General features: G+C 32.4%; 1 protein-coding gene and 3 pseudogenes across 4 annotated transcripts; 2 read left to right on the top strand and 2 right to left on the bottom strand.

The window, feature by feature from the left end:
* The first annotated feature begins 20 nt into the window (after positions 1-20).
* Positions 21-1,927, top strand: LOC146953823 (uncharacterized). Its single transcript, XM_085742846.1, has 4 exons — positions 21-391; positions 487-800; positions 862-971; positions 1,071-1,927. The coding sequence occupies exons 1-4, from the start codon at positions 309-311 to the stop codon at positions 1,836-1,838; spliced, it is 1,275 nt and encodes a 424-aa protein (XP_085598972.1). The 5' UTR covers positions 21-308; the 3' UTR covers positions 1,839-1,927.
* A 1,470-nt stretch (positions 1,928-3,397) lies between these two features.
* LOC146953822 (uncharacterized) lies at positions 3,398-4,941 on the bottom strand (annotated as a pseudogene). Its single transcript, XR_015011198.1, has 3 exons — positions 4,741-4,941; positions 4,554-4,635; positions 3,398-4,049 (listed from the first exon to the last, which is right to left on the bottom strand). The product of XR_015011198.1 is annotated as an uncharacterized LOC146953822 (transcript).
* Positions 4,942-5,498: 557 nt separating this feature from the next.
* On the bottom strand, positions 5,499-15,472 carry LOC146953821 (uncharacterized; annotated as a pseudogene). Its single transcript, XR_015011199.1, has 10 exons — positions 15,135-15,472; positions 14,960-15,038; positions 12,996-13,105; positions 11,620-11,729; positions 11,096-11,429; positions 9,667-9,717; positions 8,933-9,034; positions 7,823-7,891; positions 6,443-6,525; positions 5,499-5,933 (listed from the first exon to the last, which is right to left on the bottom strand). The product of XR_015011199.1 is annotated as an uncharacterized LOC146953821 (transcript).
* A 2,246-nt stretch (positions 15,473-17,718) lies between these two features.
* Positions 17,719-21,544, top strand: LOC146953820 (uncharacterized; annotated as a pseudogene). The gene is made up of 9 exons (XR_015011201.1): positions 17,719-17,842; positions 18,698-18,775; positions 18,870-19,120; positions 19,208-19,414; positions 19,504-19,592; positions 19,697-19,801; positions 19,892-20,263; positions 20,390-20,472; positions 21,450-21,544. The product of XR_015011201.1 is annotated as an uncharacterized LOC146953820 (transcript).
* Positions 21,545-21,807: the final 263 nt, after the last annotated feature.

Here is a 21,807-nt window from a genome sequence, read left to right as displayed (position 1 = left end):
TGTTGAAAGATACCAGGTTTCCCGATGCTTATGCCTCAAATATTAGTCGTCGTGTAAATGTAAATGAATGCAAGATTTCAAGACTTAAAAGTCATGATTACCATGTCCTTCTTGAGAGAATCATTCCACTTGCCATAAGAGGATTACTTCCAAAAGATGCGTGTGACCCATTAATTGAATTGTCCTTTTTCTTTGGTGAGTTGTGCTCTACAGAGTTAAAAGTGGATGAATTGGAGAGGTTAGAAAAGAATATTGCAGTGACTCTTTGTAAACTAGAGCGCATTTTTCCACCGTCTTTTTTTGATGTTATGGTTCATTTATCGATTCATTTGGCAAATGAAGCAAAGCTCGGAGGTCCAGTTCAATATAGATGGATGTATCCTGTTGAAAGGTTAGTTTACATAACATTTTGATGTCTGCATTTTAATATATCTGTGTGTGTGTGTGTGTATGTATGTATATGTATAATTATGTATTTACCTGTAGATTTTTACGAGTAATAAAAAATTATGTGCGGAACAAAGCATGTCCAGAAGGTTCCATAGCAGAAGGGTATGTAGCTGAAGAGTGTATGGCATTATTATGTGCAAGATATTTGATTGATATGGATTCTAGATTAAATCGACCAGATAGATATATGGACTATGTAAGTGATGATTGCACAAATTTATCCGTGTTTAAAAACAATGGCCGGCACATTGGAGGAGATTCTTGGGAAAATATGACCCTTTCTGAAATTCAACAAGCTCATTTTTACATATTACAAAATTGCGAGGAAGTTAGACCTTTGGATCGAGTAAGTATGTTTACTATAATTTTTAATTAATATAAAAATTATAATTAATAGTATTTCTAATTAAGTTGTATATTTTAACAACGCTAGGGAGCACATGATGAAGGTAAGAAATGAAAATAATAGAAATGTTGAAAAGAGGCACATGGAGCAATTTCCCAAATGGTTTGAAAATGAGGTAACATTCATCTATTATGAGAATTTGATGGCATTAATGTTATATTGCTAACTTAAACATCCTTTTATCAATTGAATTTTTTTAAACAATATTATGCAGGTTATTCGATTACAACAATTACAAGATGGAAGGATCAATGACCAACTAGTTGCATTATCAAGAGGGCCAGATTCTCGGGTACTAAATCATAATGGGTACATTCTTAATGGTTTCAAATTTCGTACACAGAGTGTTGAACAACACTTAAAAACCCAAAATAGTGGTGTGATGGTGAAAGGTGATGAGTTGACAGGAAATATTGAATATTATGGCATGATTCAAAAAATCACCGAAATAAGATATTTAGATAATAACTTTGTGATATTATTTAAATGTGACTGGTTCGAGGCTCCTTCTCAAGTTCGAAATCAAGGCAGGGGATATAAAAAAGATGAGTATGGATTTATTAGTGTCGATATCACAAAGTTATATTACGCAAATGATCCATTTGTCCTAGGTTCTCAAGCTGAGTTGGACGTTTATTATGTGAAGGAGAATGCCAATAAAAATTGGTATACAGTGGTAAAAGTCAAACCCAGAATTTTTTTTGATTTTCCACAAGAAGAAGATGGCTCAGATGCATATCAGTTGAATGAGTTCACCAATACAGATATAGCAATAGAAGCATCTTTAATGGACCAAGGAGATGTTTTAAATAGAGATGATATTGGTGGAACATGCTTAGATGAACATATTGTTATCAAAGAAGAAGAGTCCAGAGAATCAGTCAATGCAAATGCAAGTGATTCTGATAGTGATGATTTTGAAGTTAAATATTCCACGGATGAGGATGATTACTCAGAGAATGTAGATTCTGACTCAGAATAAAAAGATATTTTTACGCAATAAAAGAATTTTTTCGGGATTATCTATTTTGTAAATCTTGTATTGCTTAATTACAATTTCAGTTGACATGATTTATGTATTGCTTATTTCATCAAACAAATATTATGAATAGCATAAACCATAAAAACAAAATGAGGTATATTTGCAAATACAAATCGAAGAAATGATTTTTATAATCAGACACTTTGCGTTGGGTATGCCACTCGGCAGTGATACTTTTGGCTTTGCTTTCGAATTTTGTCTCTGTTTTTTAACTCGACTTTGATCCATTCTAGGCACATCTTGGACTTCTTAGGGATTTTTGATTGATATTTAATTTGGGTTCTTAGAAAAAACAGATATATTAAATTCTATTTATAGTTCCTTTAAATATCTTAAATCAAAAATGGTTAAGTAGGTTTTTTTTAAAGGAGGTTAAGTAAGGTTTGCTCCTTATTAATATCTTAAATGCTATCTATAGTTCCTTTAAAAAATTCATTAAGTTTTGGTCATCTAAATGTTTTTCATCACGACTTTTGTTTTCTGTTTTTAAGTAAACTCATGTACGATTCATATTTTTTAAAGAAATTTTATAAAGATGTTTAGAATATTATAACAATTTTTCTAATGAAAATTCATATTTAATCCATCCATTGTTAAAAAAAATTAAACTTGTGAAAAAAATCCAATAATATGGAAAGATCTTTTTACGCAATAAATTTTTTTTATCGGGATTATCTGTTTTGTAAATCTTGTATTGCTTAATTACAATTTCAATTGACATGATTTATGTATTACTTATTTCTTCAAACAAATATTATGAATAGCATAAACCATAATAGCGAAATGAGGTATATTTGCAATGACTAAAATCGAAGAAAAGATTTTTGTATTATAAATACTAAAAGCAAAAATTGATATATTAATGAGGGAGTGGGAGCGGTTGACGTTATTTAGTTTTGGGAAGGAATGAGGTGTAAAGTCGGTAACACAGAAAGTATCTCTTTTTGGAGTGTTCCTTGCACTACTAGAAAACTCGGATTTAGCGATGGCAGTTTTCCGTCGCAAAATGGGCAAAAATCCGTAGCAAACGATTTTCTGACGGATTTTGCGATGCGGCAGAAATCCGTCGTAATAATGGGGGTCGGAAAACATTAGCGAGGGAAAATCAATTCCGTCACTCATTGCTGCGGAAGACAACCGGTCGCAAACACCAAAAATCCGTCGTAAAACCTCTCATAAAATGGATATGTGTCACCCATTTTTCCGTCACAAAATACCGACGTTTTAGCTATCCGTCACAAATTTCTGAGGGATAAAACCATTGCAAATTTCTGAGAGAATACTTCGGTCGTAAAACTTCTGGGAATTTAACTAGCGTCGGAGGGATGGCGGACGCTACTCTGCTATACAAAAATTGTGACTTTTTTAAATTCCGTCACAAATACGAAGCTTTTTTTTTCCCTCTAAAAATTAGATTAGGAAATTTCTCAATTTCTTCTCAAAACACTTTTGAAATATAAAAAAGGTGATGAAAAATTACAATATAAAATACATTAATATGATAAGATATGATAAAAATCACATTAATATTTGATAAAAAAACCTTTTTGGTTGCGTTCACAAAAATCACACTACTTATCTTTTGCATGAAAATATATTCAAATAATTACTAAATAGTATTAGAACATTTACTTTAAATTAAAAGTTATACTAAAATTCTCAATAATATGATAAATAATCAAGTAAGTGGACATAGATGTTGATCCTAACTCGAACGATGAGGTCGATAAGGAGGTAGATGTGAATGGCCTTGTTGAAAAGACTCCATGAATTTTTGGAACTGCTCTCGGAGCAATCGCGAATCCTCCTGTGACTGTTGTGACTGCTCTCGAGCTAAACGTGACTCCTCCTGTGATGCACGGATTAATTCCTCATTATTCTTCAACCGCTCCTTGAGTTCCATGTTTTCAGCTGACATTTTAGATATTGTAGTCCTCATATGCTCATATTCAGATGGTGAGATGCCGTCAGATGATCTGGATGAAGAAGGCTTGTATTTTCCTGCCTCTATCCCCAAACCATATATGCGTTCTTTCTTGTCGACTCCTCCAACTACGTCCAAGAAGATGAAGTTATATGACTGATGGTCATTAGACACATCATCCCCCTCTGCTGTGAGTTCCTTTCAAAAATCCGTCTTTCATATTCATCCTACAAAATTAGAGTTCGTCTTAATTCTTACGTACAAAAATATAAAATTAAATTAATTGCTACAATTAAATTCATATATAAACCAACCAATAACAACTTAAACAAATTAAAACTAGCTTTTAATTAATAACTAAGTTATCATCACTTCTTTCCAAGTGAAGAAACATAAGATCATCATGTTCAGATGTCAGAACCTGATGAACAATAATAAGCATGCATAACGTTAAAAACTATGGCACAAAAGCAAGTAACATACAACAATAAACATGATTAGATAACCAAAAACAATTATAGCACATGATGACAAAGTTATAGTGTAGCAGCATGCATCAATACACATAAGGACAGTTATAAATACTAATTTCAAAGTTTTTCCAATTACCTTGACTTTCCACCAACATACAAAGTCCACCAAAGGATGTAACTAATTCTAGAAAATTTTCAATTGTTTTATGTTTATTTGACAAAAGGCTGGAAATGATAATCTCATCAATTGTAACTTACCGCAACCATTTGAGATTTGGAGGATACCCACTTTGATGGATCGCCTTTCATTTTGTGTGTCTTTATATACACCTCCCAGCAGCTTGGAGTTGAGTCAATTTTCTATAGTACAAAATAAATAAATAGATTAGTATTATGGTTAATTTATATCACTATGCTTTACTGCAAAAAAAATGTGTTTACTTACTAATCTTTTAGAATGCTCGATTGTTGGAATTGACCCACAAGTGTGCAATCGACCATCAGAGGATCTTCTATTTTTCTTATTAACTTCTGCCTTGTCCTTCCATTTACTATCTTCCCAATTTTGTTCCAATTTTTCACGCAATTGAACAGGGATCCATTCGCCTTTGTCTATTCCTTTTCGTACCCGATACATTGTATTTTGGTACCCTTCAGATGCCTTATTATGATAAGTCTTCTCTATGTCTTGCTCATGCTCAGGAAGCCAATTATATATCTTCTGCAATACAAGCAATGTATAATATAGGATAAACCGGACATGGATATAATATAGCAATTGAAAAGTAAGCATCAATTATTTTAGACATGTTAAAATGTTATTGTGTATCTAAATTTGCAGTATTTTGATCTGTACTAGTATAAAAAGTCTAAAAAAAAGTAAATAAAAAAATCATAAATTACAACTAGATGTCTGCGAACCTTCAAACCCAACAGGATTCAATAAGATATGGCTACTATTTCAAAGTTTAATAGAAGTTTGACTAAAGAAGTTAGTAGTTACGATTCTACTGGGAGTTTGTCACAGAATTGATGCATTAGAATTCTATAATAAGGGAATCATGGACTCACTTCATACTCAAGTATAAGCAGAAGTACTTTTTTTCACACTTATTAAGGACGGTAGTTAAGTGCATATAATTTCCTTGATTTCATGTAAAAAGAGATTAAGAAAAGGGTGATGCTCCACTGGAGAAGCTATAGTTAGTACCAATCCGAAAACAACATCACCTAAGGGCTGTATATATGTTAATTGGTGTAACTTATCATTTTATAGTTTTCATAAGAGACTAGTAACAAATTCCATTCCATACCCTCCAAAGTTGGGAGGGAGCCAAAAATGATGGTAGGCAGTGCAGTGGAATATAATATATACCAGCAATTCCAAATAAAAAATGGACTAGAGATAACTTCAATCGACAATTCCAAATAAAAAATGGACTGAGCGGTAAATCTAACAACGAGGACGTTAAACATAAGTTGGAGGAAGAGAAGGACAGTACCTGAAACTCGTTATACCACAAGTCCGCAAGATTCTTGTCATTTTTCCTTAACTCTGTGTAAGTTGCCCAAGTCCCTTGAAACAGACGTTTCATAATCTTTGTAATGGCACGTGGGGGCTGAACAGCAGGCTCAAACCTATAAAAACAAAATTAAACAAGTAGTAAAATACAAGGATACAAGTTATTATAGAATTAAACGGAAAATATTATAAAAAATCTTACGTTAACTGTGGTCCCGAACGGATCCATATACGCCTATCAGTAGGATCAGTACTCCCAGCTATCGGATACGAATCATCACATGATGATGATGATGCATGTGGATCACCACCAGATACAACATCGGATGGTAAATGTGGCGGGCTATGTGTATTAGAAAGATGTGGACTTGGAGTAGAGTGGGGAGATTGATATTTGTAGGTATTTGAGAAGTGGGAGCATGAATTGTAGACATTTGTGGACTTGGAGTAGAGAGGAAATGTGGGAAATTTGTATGTGTTTGAAATATGGGATCATGTGTAGGTTGCCTTGTAGATTGGGGTTGTTGGGTATTTGTAGGTTTCCTTGTATATTGAGGTGGTTGGGTGTCTGCAGGCCTAGGAGCTTGAAATCTGGAAGAACGTGACAAAGTAGTTTTATGCTTACCTCCCCCATTTCCCCTAACTTTGTTGATGCTTATACCAACACCTCTTCCATTGCCCATTGTAATATCATTGTCTTCCATCTATCTATACACATATAAAACTAGGTAATTAACTACTGTACATAAAAAAGTTAAAAGGCACACAAAATTAGACATGAGCACAAACAAGTTAAAAGGCACACATTAGCATTTTCCATTAATATGCATAAGAATCACACATAAGGATTTGTTAAAAAAATTTAACATAACAATAGAAAAAAGACTATTTGAATATGTATATCCTCCTCCTCCTCCTCCTCCTCCTCCTCCTCCTCCTCCTCAAACTCGTCATATTGTTCTTCTATCTCTAAATCAAGTTGGTCCAAGACAGAGATTGGTACTAATTCTTCTTCTACACCATTAGTGTCAACAATGCATTGTTGAAAATCAAATAAAATCTAAACTAATAAATGTCATATCCCACTTTTCTTATTAGCCTAAAACCCCTATGCCCCAGTAAAAAAAATAAACGAGAAACAAACCTTGCGTTTAGCTGGTATAGTTGTATGGTGAAAGTTCAAAAATAATTGGTAATGGTCAAGTTGTGATAGAGGCTCTGTTCAAACAATTTTGCTCCATGGCACCCGATTTTCATTTTTAACCTCTTTGATTCTACAAAATCCTCTATGGGATGTAATTATAATGTTGATTTAAACAATGAAAGTCTGCAATTTAGATTTAAAATTTATGCACAGACAAATATAATTTAACTTTTTCAATTTCAGATGCGAGAATGAATGTCAATTTGAGATTTGAGGAGGGCAGTAGTGTTCTAAAAGTTGAAAAGAGATTTAATCAAACATGTAAATGAAGAAACATGGGATTTGACATTTATTAGTCTAGATTTTATTTGATTTTTCCTTTTTATAGCACTTAAGCTAATGTGTCTTAATAATGGTTGACAGTGAATGTTTTTTTTACACTGTCAGTATTCTAATTAAACTCAAAACAAAAACAAAATTATCTATCCAAAATTTGTTCTCCCTAATTAATAATTAAAAAAAAAAAATTAAGCATCCAAATTCCATATACTAGTTTGAAGCAAACAAACAAAAAGAAAAACAAAATTATCTATCCAAAATCTGTTCTACCTAATTACTAATTAAAGAAAACAATTAACCATCCAAATTCCATACACTAGTTTGAAGCAAACAACACAAAGAAGGGGATTCAACTCTAAAAGACAGCAAAAAAATCTTCACCTACTAAAACATAAATCTATAAAACAACCCAAATCACAAACAAATTGACAAAATCCCAAAAAGAAAAATCAAAACCTTAACAGATAGGCATTCAAATTGTGCATACATAAAAACAGAAGAAGGAGAAAAAGAGTCTGGAACCTGTTTGCAGCAGCCAAGTGAGATGAGCTAAGCGAGCAACGGGCCGAGCGAAGTGAAGGATTTAGGAACCTGTTTGCGGCAGCAAAGTAAGATTAGCGATAAGCTGATCGAAGAGAACTGATGAGTGAAGGTTTTGGGAATTAGATTGATGAAGTGAAGATTTAGGGCAAATGAATTTGGAAATTAGAGAGGGGAAATTAGATTAGGAGCCGATTGGGGGACATGTTTTGGAGTTAGATTGATGAAGGATGAATGGATTTTGGTATGAGCGATTGTTGATTGATGGGTGAATGAGGAAAAACTTCGAGTTTTGTTATGTATCTGTTTGTTATAATAATAATGAATGATTTGAGGGAGAAAGTGGTGTTTTGTTATTTATATAATAATAATAATAATATTCTTCAAAAAAAAATAAAAAAATAAAAATAAAAATAAAAATAATAATAATAATAATAATAATAATAATAATAATAATAATAATAATAATAATAATAATAATAATAATAATAATCTATCACAGTATATAATTGTGAGCAGGAATGTTCTATTGTTTGTGTTATTGAAAAGATAAAATAAATTATTATATATTTTTGAATAAAGAATTTTTATTATATTTGTTATTATTGTTTTTTGAATAAATTTTATATTTGTTATATTATTGTTAAAAGATTAACGTAATTTGTTACCTATAATAATGAAACATCCGTATCTGAAAAATTCAAGTTTTTTTTTTTTTATAACAAACTTTTGTTACATATAATAGTGAGAGTAGAAATTATATAAATAAGACTGTAATGTTGTTAAAAATTTAAGTGCAAATTAGAATAACAAATATGATGGCAAAAATAAAGGACTCTATGAATATTCAAAAAGAAGAAAGAGTGGAAGATTCGTTTGAAAAAAGTGAAGGAGAAGGAGAAATAGTTGAAGATTCATTCGACAAGATACAAGAAAAAATTTGCAACGAAGAAGTTTCATCAAAAGTTCTAATGGATAATGATTTAACCGAGGAAGAGTATCAATTTGAGTTGAAAATTTTTTAAGATATGGTTGAAGCTGTGTTTAAGAAGATACAAGAAAAAAATGGCAACGAAGAAGAAAAGAATTTACCAAGAGTGTTATGGGATTTTGATTTAAACGATGAAGCAGATTGCGAATTTGATTTGAACAAATTTCCAGAAGGAGAAGAATCTTCCCAACACGAGTTTCAACCTGTGATTAGGAAGATGTTAAGAAAACTTCCTAAATTTTATTGAAACCCATTTTTTTTTTGAAGAAGCTTATTGAAACCCATTTTATTTTGATGTTAGATTTGAAATAAAGAGTAACTTTGAATCAAAGTTTCCAACTTTGAATCAATGACACCGTCTAGTCTAGTACAACATAAAAACATTTTATGTTTAGTATTGCATTAGTTTATCTTCTTTTTGAGAATTACATATTGCTTAGCCGTGACTTTGCTTTTCTATAGTTGGTGAAATTTACTTTTCTTCAAGTTATACGTATTTACCACCTCTTTGATTTAGATTTGGTTTATTGTGTAAAGGAGCCTCTTTGGCTAATTTCTTGTCTACGTAGTTTTCTAATAAGCTACTGAAAAAAGGCTTATGATTTTAAGCATTTGTTAGGTTTTTCTTTTAGATTCTCTCTTTGTTTTAAAAAAAAGTAATTTTTTTTATAACAAACTGATATAAAAGTGATTATTTTGCTTTAAAAAGAGATTTTTTTTCTTCGAAGATGGATAACAAACAAGGAGTTCAGTTAATAGGTAACAAGTTAAATTTACAGATTTCACTAAAAAAAAATAAACAAAATACTCATCACTACTGATCTCAGAAACTTACCCGATGCCACGATTCAGCAAGGCAGGACCTCCACCTCGACCACCTCTAGGCCTGGAATACCCAAACAAAAAAGTAAATAAGTGATTGAAGATTTCAACAGAATTTGAACCATTAGAGGAAAAAAAAAAAATCTGACACTTGCTGCCTATTTTGATCTAGTAGTTTAGATATGAACATCAATTTTCACCATTCACAAATAAATATGTACTCCATCTAGTCTTGAATAATATATTTTTTTTACCAAATACAGTTCAACTTTTGCTTAAACAAAATGACCATATGGAGTTCCAAGTGAAGAGTTGATATATAGGAATTGACAACCATATCACTCCCTTCATTAAGAAGCTATTGGACATGTATACAAACTCTTAATATTGTCTAGAATGGTTTTCACAATAATAGAAGGAAAAGCATGATCATGCATGTTGTGGCAGATGAAACTTCCTAATAGGGTATGCTTTGATAAAGAATTGATTCTTGGCTTCACCTATGCGCCATGTGCTGGTGTATCAACATGCTAGTATCCTTTATTCACTACTTTTCTGTTCTAAACAAATTTTAGAACCAAAATATACAACAATGATTATGAGTATATAACTAGTAACTTTTTCCATAAGTTGAAATGAGCTTACCACATTTCGACAATTTCATAAACTTACCTATCTTACTACTCCACGACAACCTATAAACGCATACGGGCTTGTTATATAGAGACAAATTAAATACATTTCTCTATTGAGAAGCTCCTATAAGCTAGAAGTTCATCCAAACTTTGTCATCATCGACTATCTCCATGTCATTTGTATGATGTACCTCACAACATAGCACTTAAACTTAAACTGTGTAAATTGTAATATGGTATGTTCTCCAATTTTCCACGGTAGGCTAAAATTTCAGTGCCTTTTGCTAACTTTACATTCCATATTATACCCTTTCTACTACGAACTTTCCACACAACAATAATAAAAATAGAATGACATGTATCTAGTTCTAAATTCTAATGTATAATTAGGTAAGCTGTTGAACAAATATGATTTTCAAGTGATTTTACTCAACAGTTTAACCTTTTGACATAGTTGGTCCTATGCATTGTCCACGCTTTAGGCCCACAACCTAAGGCTTTTATGAGATAATCAATTTTAAGACATGAACCAAAACATGAGGTGGGCAACAAAAAGCCATTGGATTCTTGAAGAATGCCATTTTGCGTATCTTTCGAAATTATACGACCAAACAAAGTCACTGGTCAGTAGGCACTATCATTTCGACATCGATATAGCTAAATGCATGGGGATTTTTTTTTCAATACACAAGTCCCCGAGATAATTAAAGAATCTATTAAAGTTTCAACAATATATCACAGTATTTTATGCAAAAAAAAATATATCGCATGAAATTGAATCGATTTGGAAGGGATAAAAGCTCCAACCTGATAATCTGGTGTGAGCCTCATCAATGACAATCCTTGAAAGCAACTCACGACCATGTAAACTCTCCAATTGTCGCAAAAGAAAGCCACTTCTGCAGTCAATATACATAACGAGAGGTAAATTTAAGTAGAGGCTATGATATCTCACATCACTTGCCATCCTCATCGGTGCTACGATTCCACCATGTATCCAACGAGAGTGCAGCCAACGATCCTATAACAGGAGGAAGTGGTGGAGGCCGGCTATAGGTGACTATTGGGTCATTCATCTCTTTAGTAGTAATCTCCATCTCGCCAGATTCGTCTTTTTCTTGTTTCTTAGGTGCCAATATACCTATATTAATGCAAAATATCATTTCAAAACAAAATGTTGTTTCAAGTACAAAATTTTAATATTTCTTATATTTAAAAGTTCCCATTGTCCAACTAGTAACTATCTAACAGTAAAATCTATATTGTCTAACAAAGTCAGAATCAATACGATCATTGCAATATTATACAGGAATCAAAGTGATTGCACATACCCTGTTATCCATTCACTGGGTACATCGGCTTAAATCTGTTTTTCGCACGCAGCAGTAGAAATGCAACAAGTCCACGCATGAACTTTATCTATAGCTATACAGTTACTCACCTGCAATTGGAAGAAAGCAAGCCTTAGATTTCTGAAGTAGACACGGTACTGGCGCGTCAATGATAATTTGAGGAAATAAAATTATCGAATGTAACCACATGTGCCGGCGTCTGACACATATCATGTCGGACACCGTACACACTTTTCAATCGAAAGTGTCATGCTACTTAGTCTGAAACACACAGAAAAAAGGCAGCAAGAGTTGTTTATAAAATGGAATTATACTTGTATGATTATTTAAATGTTTATTTGGATTAAAACTACACATCAATTAATGCAAACAACTGGGGTCAACTAACAAACATGATTATTGGAAAATAAAATAAAAAGGCAATTCAAGTGTTTGAAGTGAAACACTCAAAAGAATTTGAGAATATATTAATTAAATTTTTCGTTTAAAAAAGACATGAAAGTTGCTGGCCGCTTAGCATCTTCCGTTCTCAGATTAGCATGTTTTGTTTTCAGATTTTTGCTGGCAGTTTTCTTATTCCTGCTGGAAGTTGCTGGCCGCTTTTGCAGAGCTAGTAAGGTGGTTGTTTATTTGGTTTTGGCTTCTGATATAGGCGTAGCTATGGTTCTGAAATTTGGTGAGGTTAACTAAATTAGAGGATCATAACTTTGTGTCTTAGAAGGTTACAGTAGTTGTTCCTGTCTAGGACTGTCATAGCACTTTTAGTGGGACTCGGTGGAGGTTTTGGGCGTTCTATATTTTGACGGCGCTAGTTGTATTGTTGATTGAAACAAAGTCATTAGAATATAATTACTAGCGGTTACAAATTGTCTATAAAAAAATCTTTTAAACTGAAATGAAAAACATAACCCAAGAAATAATAAGATCAACATAGTAATGTTTACCCTCTGGTGCTTCTTCCCATGCCATATACTACAGACAACAATCATAAAACACAATTTTTTTATAGTCTTTAAATCATATCTAACTCATCTAAGTCTCAATCAACAATGTTTCTAATTGTTACATTAACAACCAAGTCTAATCCCACTTAATGGATTTAGCTACATGAATCAAACGACGTTATAATGTTGTATCAGATATCACATCTCTAACAAACTCATTAATTTCAAGATTTTTCTAAATAGTTTCTCGTATAGTGATTTGACTATCCTCCTTCTAATCTACTCTCCTTACTATAGAATCTACACCAAAAAATAGTGATTTGACAATCATTTTGAAACAGAGGGAATACATTAATGTAGATCATGAAAAATTATACAAGATATAAACCAAAAAAGTTAAGCAGAACAAACCTTTCTCTAACAGCACCTCCAGATAAATATCCACCATAGGCACGATTCACAGTCCTCCTGTTTCTAGGTAACCTAGATCACTTGTACTCAGTGGCTCTTAGATGTGGAATCTGCGATTGTAAAGCGTTAATAAGCATTGTAGCCTCATGACTCAAACCATTGTTACGTATTTCACCAATTACTATTAAAAACGCGCCTGAGTAATGCACAAGCAATAACTAGTGCCCAAAAGTATCAATGTAGCATAAATACACTTAAATAAAACAATCACTAGGTTAGGTTATTAGGTTGAAAACAGGGGAGTTAAAGGCACTAAAAGGCATGCATAAAGGACTTATACAAGGCACCACAAGCGATTATGACTGATCCTGAAGAATGTAAAATTGTTATGATGTTTCAAAACAAGTACTACTCAAACTTTGGGACTCTTAACATCAAGCAGCTTAGGACATTTGTAACTAGAATATTATATGTCTTTATCCTAGAATACATGTAATTATTTTTTTAGTTAATAATGATAAAAAAGTGCAAAATAGATGAGTGGTTGTTAGCAATTGTCACCTTAAGGCTAGGCAAAACCTTTAACAACCTTGATGAATAAATATATGCTAAAGTGCATGAGCAAATCATACGGAAATGAATCAACCAAATTCATTATTATAGTCATTTAAACTACTTGAATCACTAAATTTATATGATTAGTATGTCTGACATTTTATTTCCCTTCCCACGTAAATGCCTTCTTTCAATTTCTATAGGTGCTAGGTAAGGACCTCTAACAGAATTATCAACAGTGTTTGTTTGTAACTTCCGTATAAAAGCTGATGCAATTGATATTCGACTGTCAAACTGCACGAACATTAGTTTCAAATTATACATGAATCAAGTTCCATGCAGATAGTAAATGCCCCTTTTATGCATAAATGAATTGCTATCTTAAAAACACCATCAAAGACAATATTCACCAGTTCGTCTGTCAAGTGAGATACTTTACAACTGACAAATTTTGGATCAACAAAATGAAGCATTACTAATAAAATGTCATAGGTAAAAACACAATATTCCACACTTTCCAGTTTAGAAGCATGACATCCAATTCCATCAAGGAAGTTTTTTGCAATTGCTTAGTATTTATAAGGCTTAGACATCAGGCTTCATTATTACTCTTTTCTTATTCTAGCAATGAAGTGACTAACCGATGCCATTAATGAGTCTAAATACTCACTTATTACTACTATTAATGTATTTAAGCAGACATCAATGACACCATTATTATCCTATCTATCAAGTTATCAACCCAGCAATTCACTTTTAGAAAGTAAAACAAGAGACCTTAGTCATGTGATGAAAAATACTAATAGTAGAGTATATAATATATGTTACAACATGATTCGGCTCCTCTAAAGTAAGCAACTCGCTCTAGAGTATAAGGTGAACAATATCAACAACTGATTAACAAATCTATTGTGGATATTGCAGGTATATCATAACAAATTATGAGCTTGTTAAAATAACAATCCTCAAGTTTCTCGCTTTACACTTTACATACAAGGACGTTTGACTCTCTCATTCTCGATCAAGATATCTTACTATTTCATCCTCTAAAGTGAAAAGTAGCTAAAACCACATAGATGATAGTTTTATATCATTGACTAAATGAATTTGCCCCAAATTAATTGAAAATCAAGATAGTAAACAATAAAAAAGCAGCTTCTAGAATCATTTGTGTAAAAAAAAAAAAAAAACATTATCCTTTGTTTCAAGGGTCAAATTAATATCAAAAGACACAATTATGAAATAACTTTTCATCACAAATGAATAATTCAGAAAAAGAAAAAAAGAACCCAGATGATAAAGGAATAGCATCGAAATTAGAATGTAAATGCAAGTATGAACAACAGAATAATAGATTGAGTGTGCAATAAAAAATAAAAAAGTTAGGAAGAAAGAGAGTAACTACATACATGGCATGAGAAGGGTAATTGTAAAGTATGACGAAAACCATAGCTTCCTCAGCGGATTGATCATCAATGGTTACAAGACCTGCGTGAGTGAGTGAATCACAATATGATAATAATAATTAAGTAAGCAAATTGAAAGTGAAATGAAGAAAGAGTGAATTAGTATCACACTACTTACTGAGATGGTGTTTGTGAATAATGTCGAAATTATTTTTTCTGAAATATTAAAGAATGATATCTCCGGCAGCGTCGGCGGCTTTGTTAGTGACATCAGAGAAGTGATTGAGTTGGTGAGGAGGCGAAGAGGAGGACGTTGCTCTGAGTCTAAGTTTGGGAGATGATGATGATAATGTAGAGGTCAATTTGTTCGGTTGGAATTGGAATTGGAATTGGCTACGAAATTTGAGAGTGAAGAAGAAGAAGAAGATGACGGAACAGATCTAATTCCAATTCTAATTTGTTCAACTGATGTCATGTACATTCTAATTGAACAGATCTGGGTAGAGAGGGTTTCACGTGTTTGTCTGAAATGGAAAGGCTTTTAATAAAAAATATGTGATAACATAATAAATAATACAATTTGAATAAAATAGCAGGGAAGCCATCATGGTTTGGTGGTAAAGCGCTTTGCCATTCAGCTGAAGGTTACGGGTTCGAGTTTCGGCTCACCCAATAACCAATAATTTATTTTTGCATGATTTAATATAAAACGCGAAAACCTCATTGTGACGGGTATCCAAGGACGTCGCAAAGCATTTGTGGAATCTACGACGGAATATGTGACGGAACATTTATAGAAGGAACAAAACCGTCGCTAAATCCCTCACAAAACTTGGGAAACTCAAATTTCTGACGGAATTTATGACGGAAAAGTTGCGACGCCAGAAACCCTCGCAAGCTCCGTCGCTAATGACTTCTTCCCAATATCCCCCACAAAATCCGTCCCAATTTGCGACGGGATACATAACCTCACAAAATTCCGTCGCAAAATCCGATTTTTCTAGTAGTGTTGGTTAGTGAAGTTCTTTTGTGGAGTAGATTTAGGCGCCGGAGGGTTAGGAAGTTCTTTTGTGAAGTTCTTTTATGGTAGCTGAAATGAGTAGGTTAGGTTGGAGGGTTGATGGAAGGGGTTGGAAGTGGAGACGGAGATTGTTCGCTAGGGAAGAGGAGCAGGTGGTGCAGTGTGATTCTTTATTCGATAACATTTTTTTCTTGCATGATAATGTTTTGCATAAGTGGATTCGGAAACATGATCATGATGTTGACTATTGTGTAAATTGTATTTATAGCATTCTCAATCAGAATGAGGAAATGGGTAACGATTTGCATAACGACATAATTTGAAACAAAGTAGTGCCTCCAAGTGCCGCTTCTTGCTTTTTTTAATATACAGATTTCCACCATGTGGAATAATTTGACTCATCGGGAAGTTGTTTTGTTAGTCTCGTTGTTGCATTCACGTGGCTATGGGAATGAGTAATCAATTAAATATCTATCTATTTATGGAGTGTAATTTTAATAAAGTATTTGGCATCTTCATATCTTTGATGGTTGTTGATTTATGTAATTCATCCTTATGATATTGGTCGTTGATTTATGCAATTCAAGATGTTTGATGTTTGATTTTCATTATTAGTGGTTTAATAGGTCACTTTGTATTAGGTATATGCCACTTCGGAGTGATGCTTTTGGCTTTGCTTTCGAATTTTGCCTTTGTTTGTTTTTTTACTTGACTTTGATCCATTCTAGGCACATCTTGTACTTCATAAGGATTTTTTAATTATTTTAATTTGGGTTCTCAAAAAAACAGATATATTAAATTCTATTTATAGTTCCTTTAAATATCTTAAATAAAAAATGGTTAAATAGGTTTTTTTTTAGAGGAGGTTAAGTAAGTTTTGCTCCCTATAAACATCTTAAATTCTATTTATAGTTCCTTTAAAAAATTCAGCAAAGTTTTGGTCCTCTAAATGTTCTTCATCACGGCTTTTGTTGTTTGTTTTTAAGTAAACTCTTATGTACCATTCACATATTATAAAGATGTTTTATAAAAATGTTGAATATCATAATAATTGCTCCGATAAAATCATATTTAATTCATCCATTGTTAAAAAAATTAAATTTATGCAAAAAAAAATCTATAATATCCAAAACAAAACTCCAAAAAATAATTTAAAATTTCAAAAAATACATATGATTTTATTTAAAAGTAGGGAGTAAGAAAAAATTGTGATAAAAAACATTTGGGAGCCAATATATATATATATATATATATATATATATATATATATATATATATTTATGTAACCAGAATATCATCTATGGAAAAAGTTAACGATTGCTCCCGGGACACTTTTTAAACACTTAAAGTGGTAAGATTTTATGAAAGTTTGTGCATTTATTATATTGGAAATTAAAGCCTTTTTTTTAATAATTTCTTTAATAAAAATGCTTAAAAAGTGTCCTGGGACTATGAGAATTTTTTTTTTTTTTGAAGAAAGGACTATGAGAAATGTTAAGGAGTGTCCCAGACACTTTTTAAACACCTAATAGCCATAAACTTATTTAACAAAAAAAAACTTAATAGAATTATAATTTTTAACAAAAAATTGGCGGCATTGTTTAGCGCTAAAATAATTGAGCACTTTCTCAAACTCTTCGGTAACTGATACCCATTATCTCCTTCTACTCAAACATATACCCACTAACGTTTCTTCAATGAAAGCAATAAACTCTGCACAATATGGAGGTAATGAGAGAGACCAAGCAACGCTAAAGTATTTTGCAGATTCAGATAAATAGCCTTCAAATCTCTTTCAATTTCTTGCAGATTCATAGTTCCCATTCGAATTTCTTTCACATTCAGAATTCAAATTTCTTCCCCAGGTAAGTATTTTGTTGCCTCTGAAATATAGTTTGATTTCTTGAATCATTCACATGCTACGTTTTTCCTTTGATCAATTTTGGTAAAATGTTTGACTGCATGAATGAGTTGTTTATGGGTTTGTCAATGATTTGTTTCCGCTGGCTTTCTCTCTCAATCAAAATCTAGGGTTATTTTTGTTTGACCATGAATGTTGCTAAAAGGGGTAGAATTGGGGATATGAATGAATTGTGGGATCCGGGGGATTGCCTTTAAGGTAGTGGAGTCCGAAGGATTGCCTATTGCGGTTATTTAAGTGTAGTGGGGTTTGTTTGGTTCAAGGGATTGGGGGCTGTTGCTGTTTTATTTCTGCAGGGTCTGTTAGCAGTTTCTGTTGTTTGCTGCTACTGCTTTTGTTAACTTGATGCGGTGAATCGGCAAGGCCTGCGGTTTTTTGCTCCTTCTGGTGGAATGTTCAGTTGTTACTAGGCTGCAATCCTGGGTTTCAGCTACTGTTCTGTTATTTAAGTGGTGGCTAATGATTAGTTTTAGCTATGGTTGTCTATTTTAGTGGGTTTCATCAGATTACAAGGCCATAACTTGTTACTGTCACAATTTCATTTATTTGGGGGATTGTTTTCTGCCCCTGTTGTTTCTCTATTACCACTGCTTGTATTTTTCATTACTTGGATGTGCTGTTGAATAAATTTTGCAGTTATGAAAAAAAAATTATTGATGTCGCAATATCAACTTTAGTGTTGTGTTCGGTGTCTGTATATCTATGTGTCGTTAATTGCTTCATAGACAAGTTGTGCTGATATGGTTTTGTTCGTGATAATTATTTGATGATTTAATATAATGTTATTTATTTTATTTAGTTATGGCACCCCCAAATCATGATTCAGAGACACAACTTCCAAATTCTTCAAATAACAATACAAGTCAACATCAAGAAGGTACTTAATTGATTTTCTTACTTTAATTTTTATTATTCATGAAATTTCACATTATACTTCTCTTCATTTTCTTTTTTGATTAAAAATGCTATAGAATGTTCTAATGCACAAAAAGTTGGAAGGGGAAGAACTATTGGCTTAAGTGTTGCAAAAAAGAAAAAGAAAAGCGCTACTGGAAAATTGCATGTTGTTATTCCGACAGATAAAATGGTAGCTGTTGGATCAGGAGCTGCTAATTTTGTGACTGAGATCTCTATTGTTGTCCTAAAAAATGCACCTTTTAATGTCAAGAAATGGAGAAAAATTCCACAAGAGACAGAAAACAAGATAGTAGCAAAAGTTTTGGTAAATCATAATCCTGTGCCTTTTTATTTTATTTGATTGCTTTTACAGAGTACTCACTATAGTTTTCATTTTAATTGTTGAGTGCAGGATACTTTTGATATTGATAATACAAAGCATAACAGAGATGTTATTATTGATACTGCTAAAAGACTATATCGAAATCATAGATGCAGATTTCATAAACACTTTAGCCAATACAAGACAAATGAGATAGCTTTGGAACATAAACCAGATGATTTAAGTGACGAAGACTGGAAGTACTTGGTAGATTATTTTTCAAGTCCTGAATTCAAGGTATGTTTGTGTTAGATTTACTATATAAATATAGGTAATTTAATTCTATACGTAAACATCTACTATGTTTCTACTTGTGTTATTTACAGGAAATTAGTAACAGGAACAAATCAAATAAATCTAAACAAGTTATTAATCATAGATGTGGAAGTCATTTCAAGCTGTTAGCTATGACGCGGTAAAATATAAAATATCGAATCTCCTTTTTTTTTTGGTATATTTGTCATTGACTTGATAACTTATATGTATTTATATTTTGTGATGATGAAAATTTGCTTTTAGAGAGATCCTGAAACCAAAAAGGAGCCCAACTATAAGGATTTATGGAGAATGACTCACACAAACAGCAATGGAGAATGGATAAATGATGCTTCTAAGAAAGTTCATGTATGACATCCTTTTTTGATTTGTTAAACATATATAATTGTGATTAATTTTTTATTCTAGTTTTAATTTATAATTTACATTTTTAAATAGATGAAGGTTGAAGAAACTTCTTCAGCTTACTTAGAAGCTGGATATGGGGACACTGATGCCATTGCGAATACTGCTTTTGAAGCAGTTGTGGGAGAGCGATCGGGATATTGTCGTGGCTTAGGAGCTGGAATTAAACCCCAAAAGGGAAAGTCTGTCACAGGTTTGCAAGAACAATTAGAAAAGGAGTGTGAAAAAAGACAAGATATAGAGATGAAGTTAAAAGAAGTAGAGACTCAACTCGAAAAGGAGCGAAACATGAGGGAAGAAATGACAGCAAAATTTGAAGAGAGTCAAAGGCAACTAGAAGAAAAGATGGAGAAACAATTTGAGGAAAAAATGGCAAATATGTTTAGTCAAATGATGAATTTCCAAGTAAGTATATGAATAACCGTAGTTGGTACAAAAATATAATAAATTTTTAATTTTGTATTATATATTAAAATCTCTTTGTTTATTTTATTAAATTTGTCATGGGTGTTATTTTGAACATTTTTACAGGGTATCGGTGGACAATTTTCTAGTGCACTTAATATAATGTCTGGACTTGTTCACAAGGATAATAACACGACTTCAGAGAAATTGTAAGTAATTTTTCTTGACTTTTAGCATACAATTTTGTCCAAATTTTATTTTGAGTTGAGATGGATTGGTGGAGACACGACTTGATGCATTTGTGAAGATATTCTAATTGAGAATTCATTTTAGCAATTCGTTTTTGTGCTTAACTGTGATGTTGATTTTGGTGTGGTAGTGGTTATTGTTATGGTGCAGTAGTGATTACTTTGGCCACTGTTTTCCTTGTTTTTAGTGGTGTTCTGCTGTTTAGTTTTTCTGCTCAACTAGCTTTGGCCTTTTATGTGTACTGCCCTCTTGCCCTGTAGGAACTGCTTGTGCCGAGCAAGCACGCGTAAACTTGCTTCCATTGTCTGACAGTGTGTGGTTTATGATTTTAGTTAGATGCTATTGTAACTATCTATGTGAGTTAAAATTTGAAAAGTTATATTTGGTAATAGTTCATAATGCCTAGATTTCGGTAAATGGTGATGCTGTTATGTTATGAATTGAACACATCTATGTTGGATAGTTAGTGTTGAAGCTTATACTGAATAATAGTAAATTCAAGTCTGTGTAATGTTAAGTAAATTTGTTGGACTATCAAAGTTGAATCGTTGTGGTATCATGTACTTTTTTCCTAAGAATCAATGGCTTATTTTGGAAGTATAATGTAGTAAGCATTTGTGGATGCTGCATCACACACTACTATGCTTTGTAATGAATCTAAAAACTTGGTGTTTGTTTGTGCACTCCTACGTTATTTTTGTTTGCTGGTTTGACATAGCTAAATACAAGTTTGGATTTGGTTAAGATACACATAATGAATATATGCTGAAGTTGGTGGATTAATGCTTCAGCTTGTTATTGTTTTTTGGGTTTTGCTAATTTGACAGACACATTTGAAACATATGCTATATGATATTTGTTTTATGTTTTTCTTCCATTCATTAATTATATAGGAAAAAACACATTAAATATTAATTCCACTATGTTGAAATTGCAGGTCAAGTAAGGATGATTCAACTTGATAAGATCATGACCTCATTAAGCATGTGGAAGGAAACATACAAAAAACGAAGTTTATTTTATTCATTTTTTAATTCCAAACAAGCATGCTATTTTCCTCGTAAACTAATTTGGCTATTAATCCAATGGTCAACTGGTAGTATGTCACGGTTTCAGCCTAATATTCAGGTCCACAAGCATGCATTACTATTGTCATTAATAATTTGGCAAAATATCATTTGGAATGTTACGGTTTTGGAAAATAATGGGCTCATGGTGCTATGAAGTCCATCAGCTCACAAACATAATTGATGAAGAACTAACGTGGCATCATTTCAAATTTTGGCTGATGTATA

Source organism: Medicago sativa, chromosome 1, assembly GCF_051527215.1.
Source record: "Medicago sativa cultivar Bolivia chromosome 1, Bolivia_mono, whole genome shotgun sequence".
Lineage (NCBI taxonomy): Eukaryota > Viridiplantae > Streptophyta > Magnoliopsida > Fabales > Fabaceae > Medicago > Medicago sativa.
This window is presented reverse-complemented; position numbering and strand designations above follow the sequence as displayed.

Bases quoted from the DNA above. Each gene is read 5' to 3' on its own strand.
- LOC146953823 (XM_085742846.1), top strand. From the start codon at position 309: ATGGTTCATTTATCGATTCATTTGGCAAATGAAGCAAAGCTCGGAGGT. The intron at 392-486 runs GTTAGTTTACAT...ATTTACCTGTAG, and splicing joins TGGATGTATCCTGTTGAAAG to ATTTTTACGAGTAATAAAAA. The intron at 972-1,070 runs GTAACATTCATC...AATATTATGCAG, and splicing joins CCAAATGGTTTGAAAATGAG to GTTATTCGATTACAACAATT.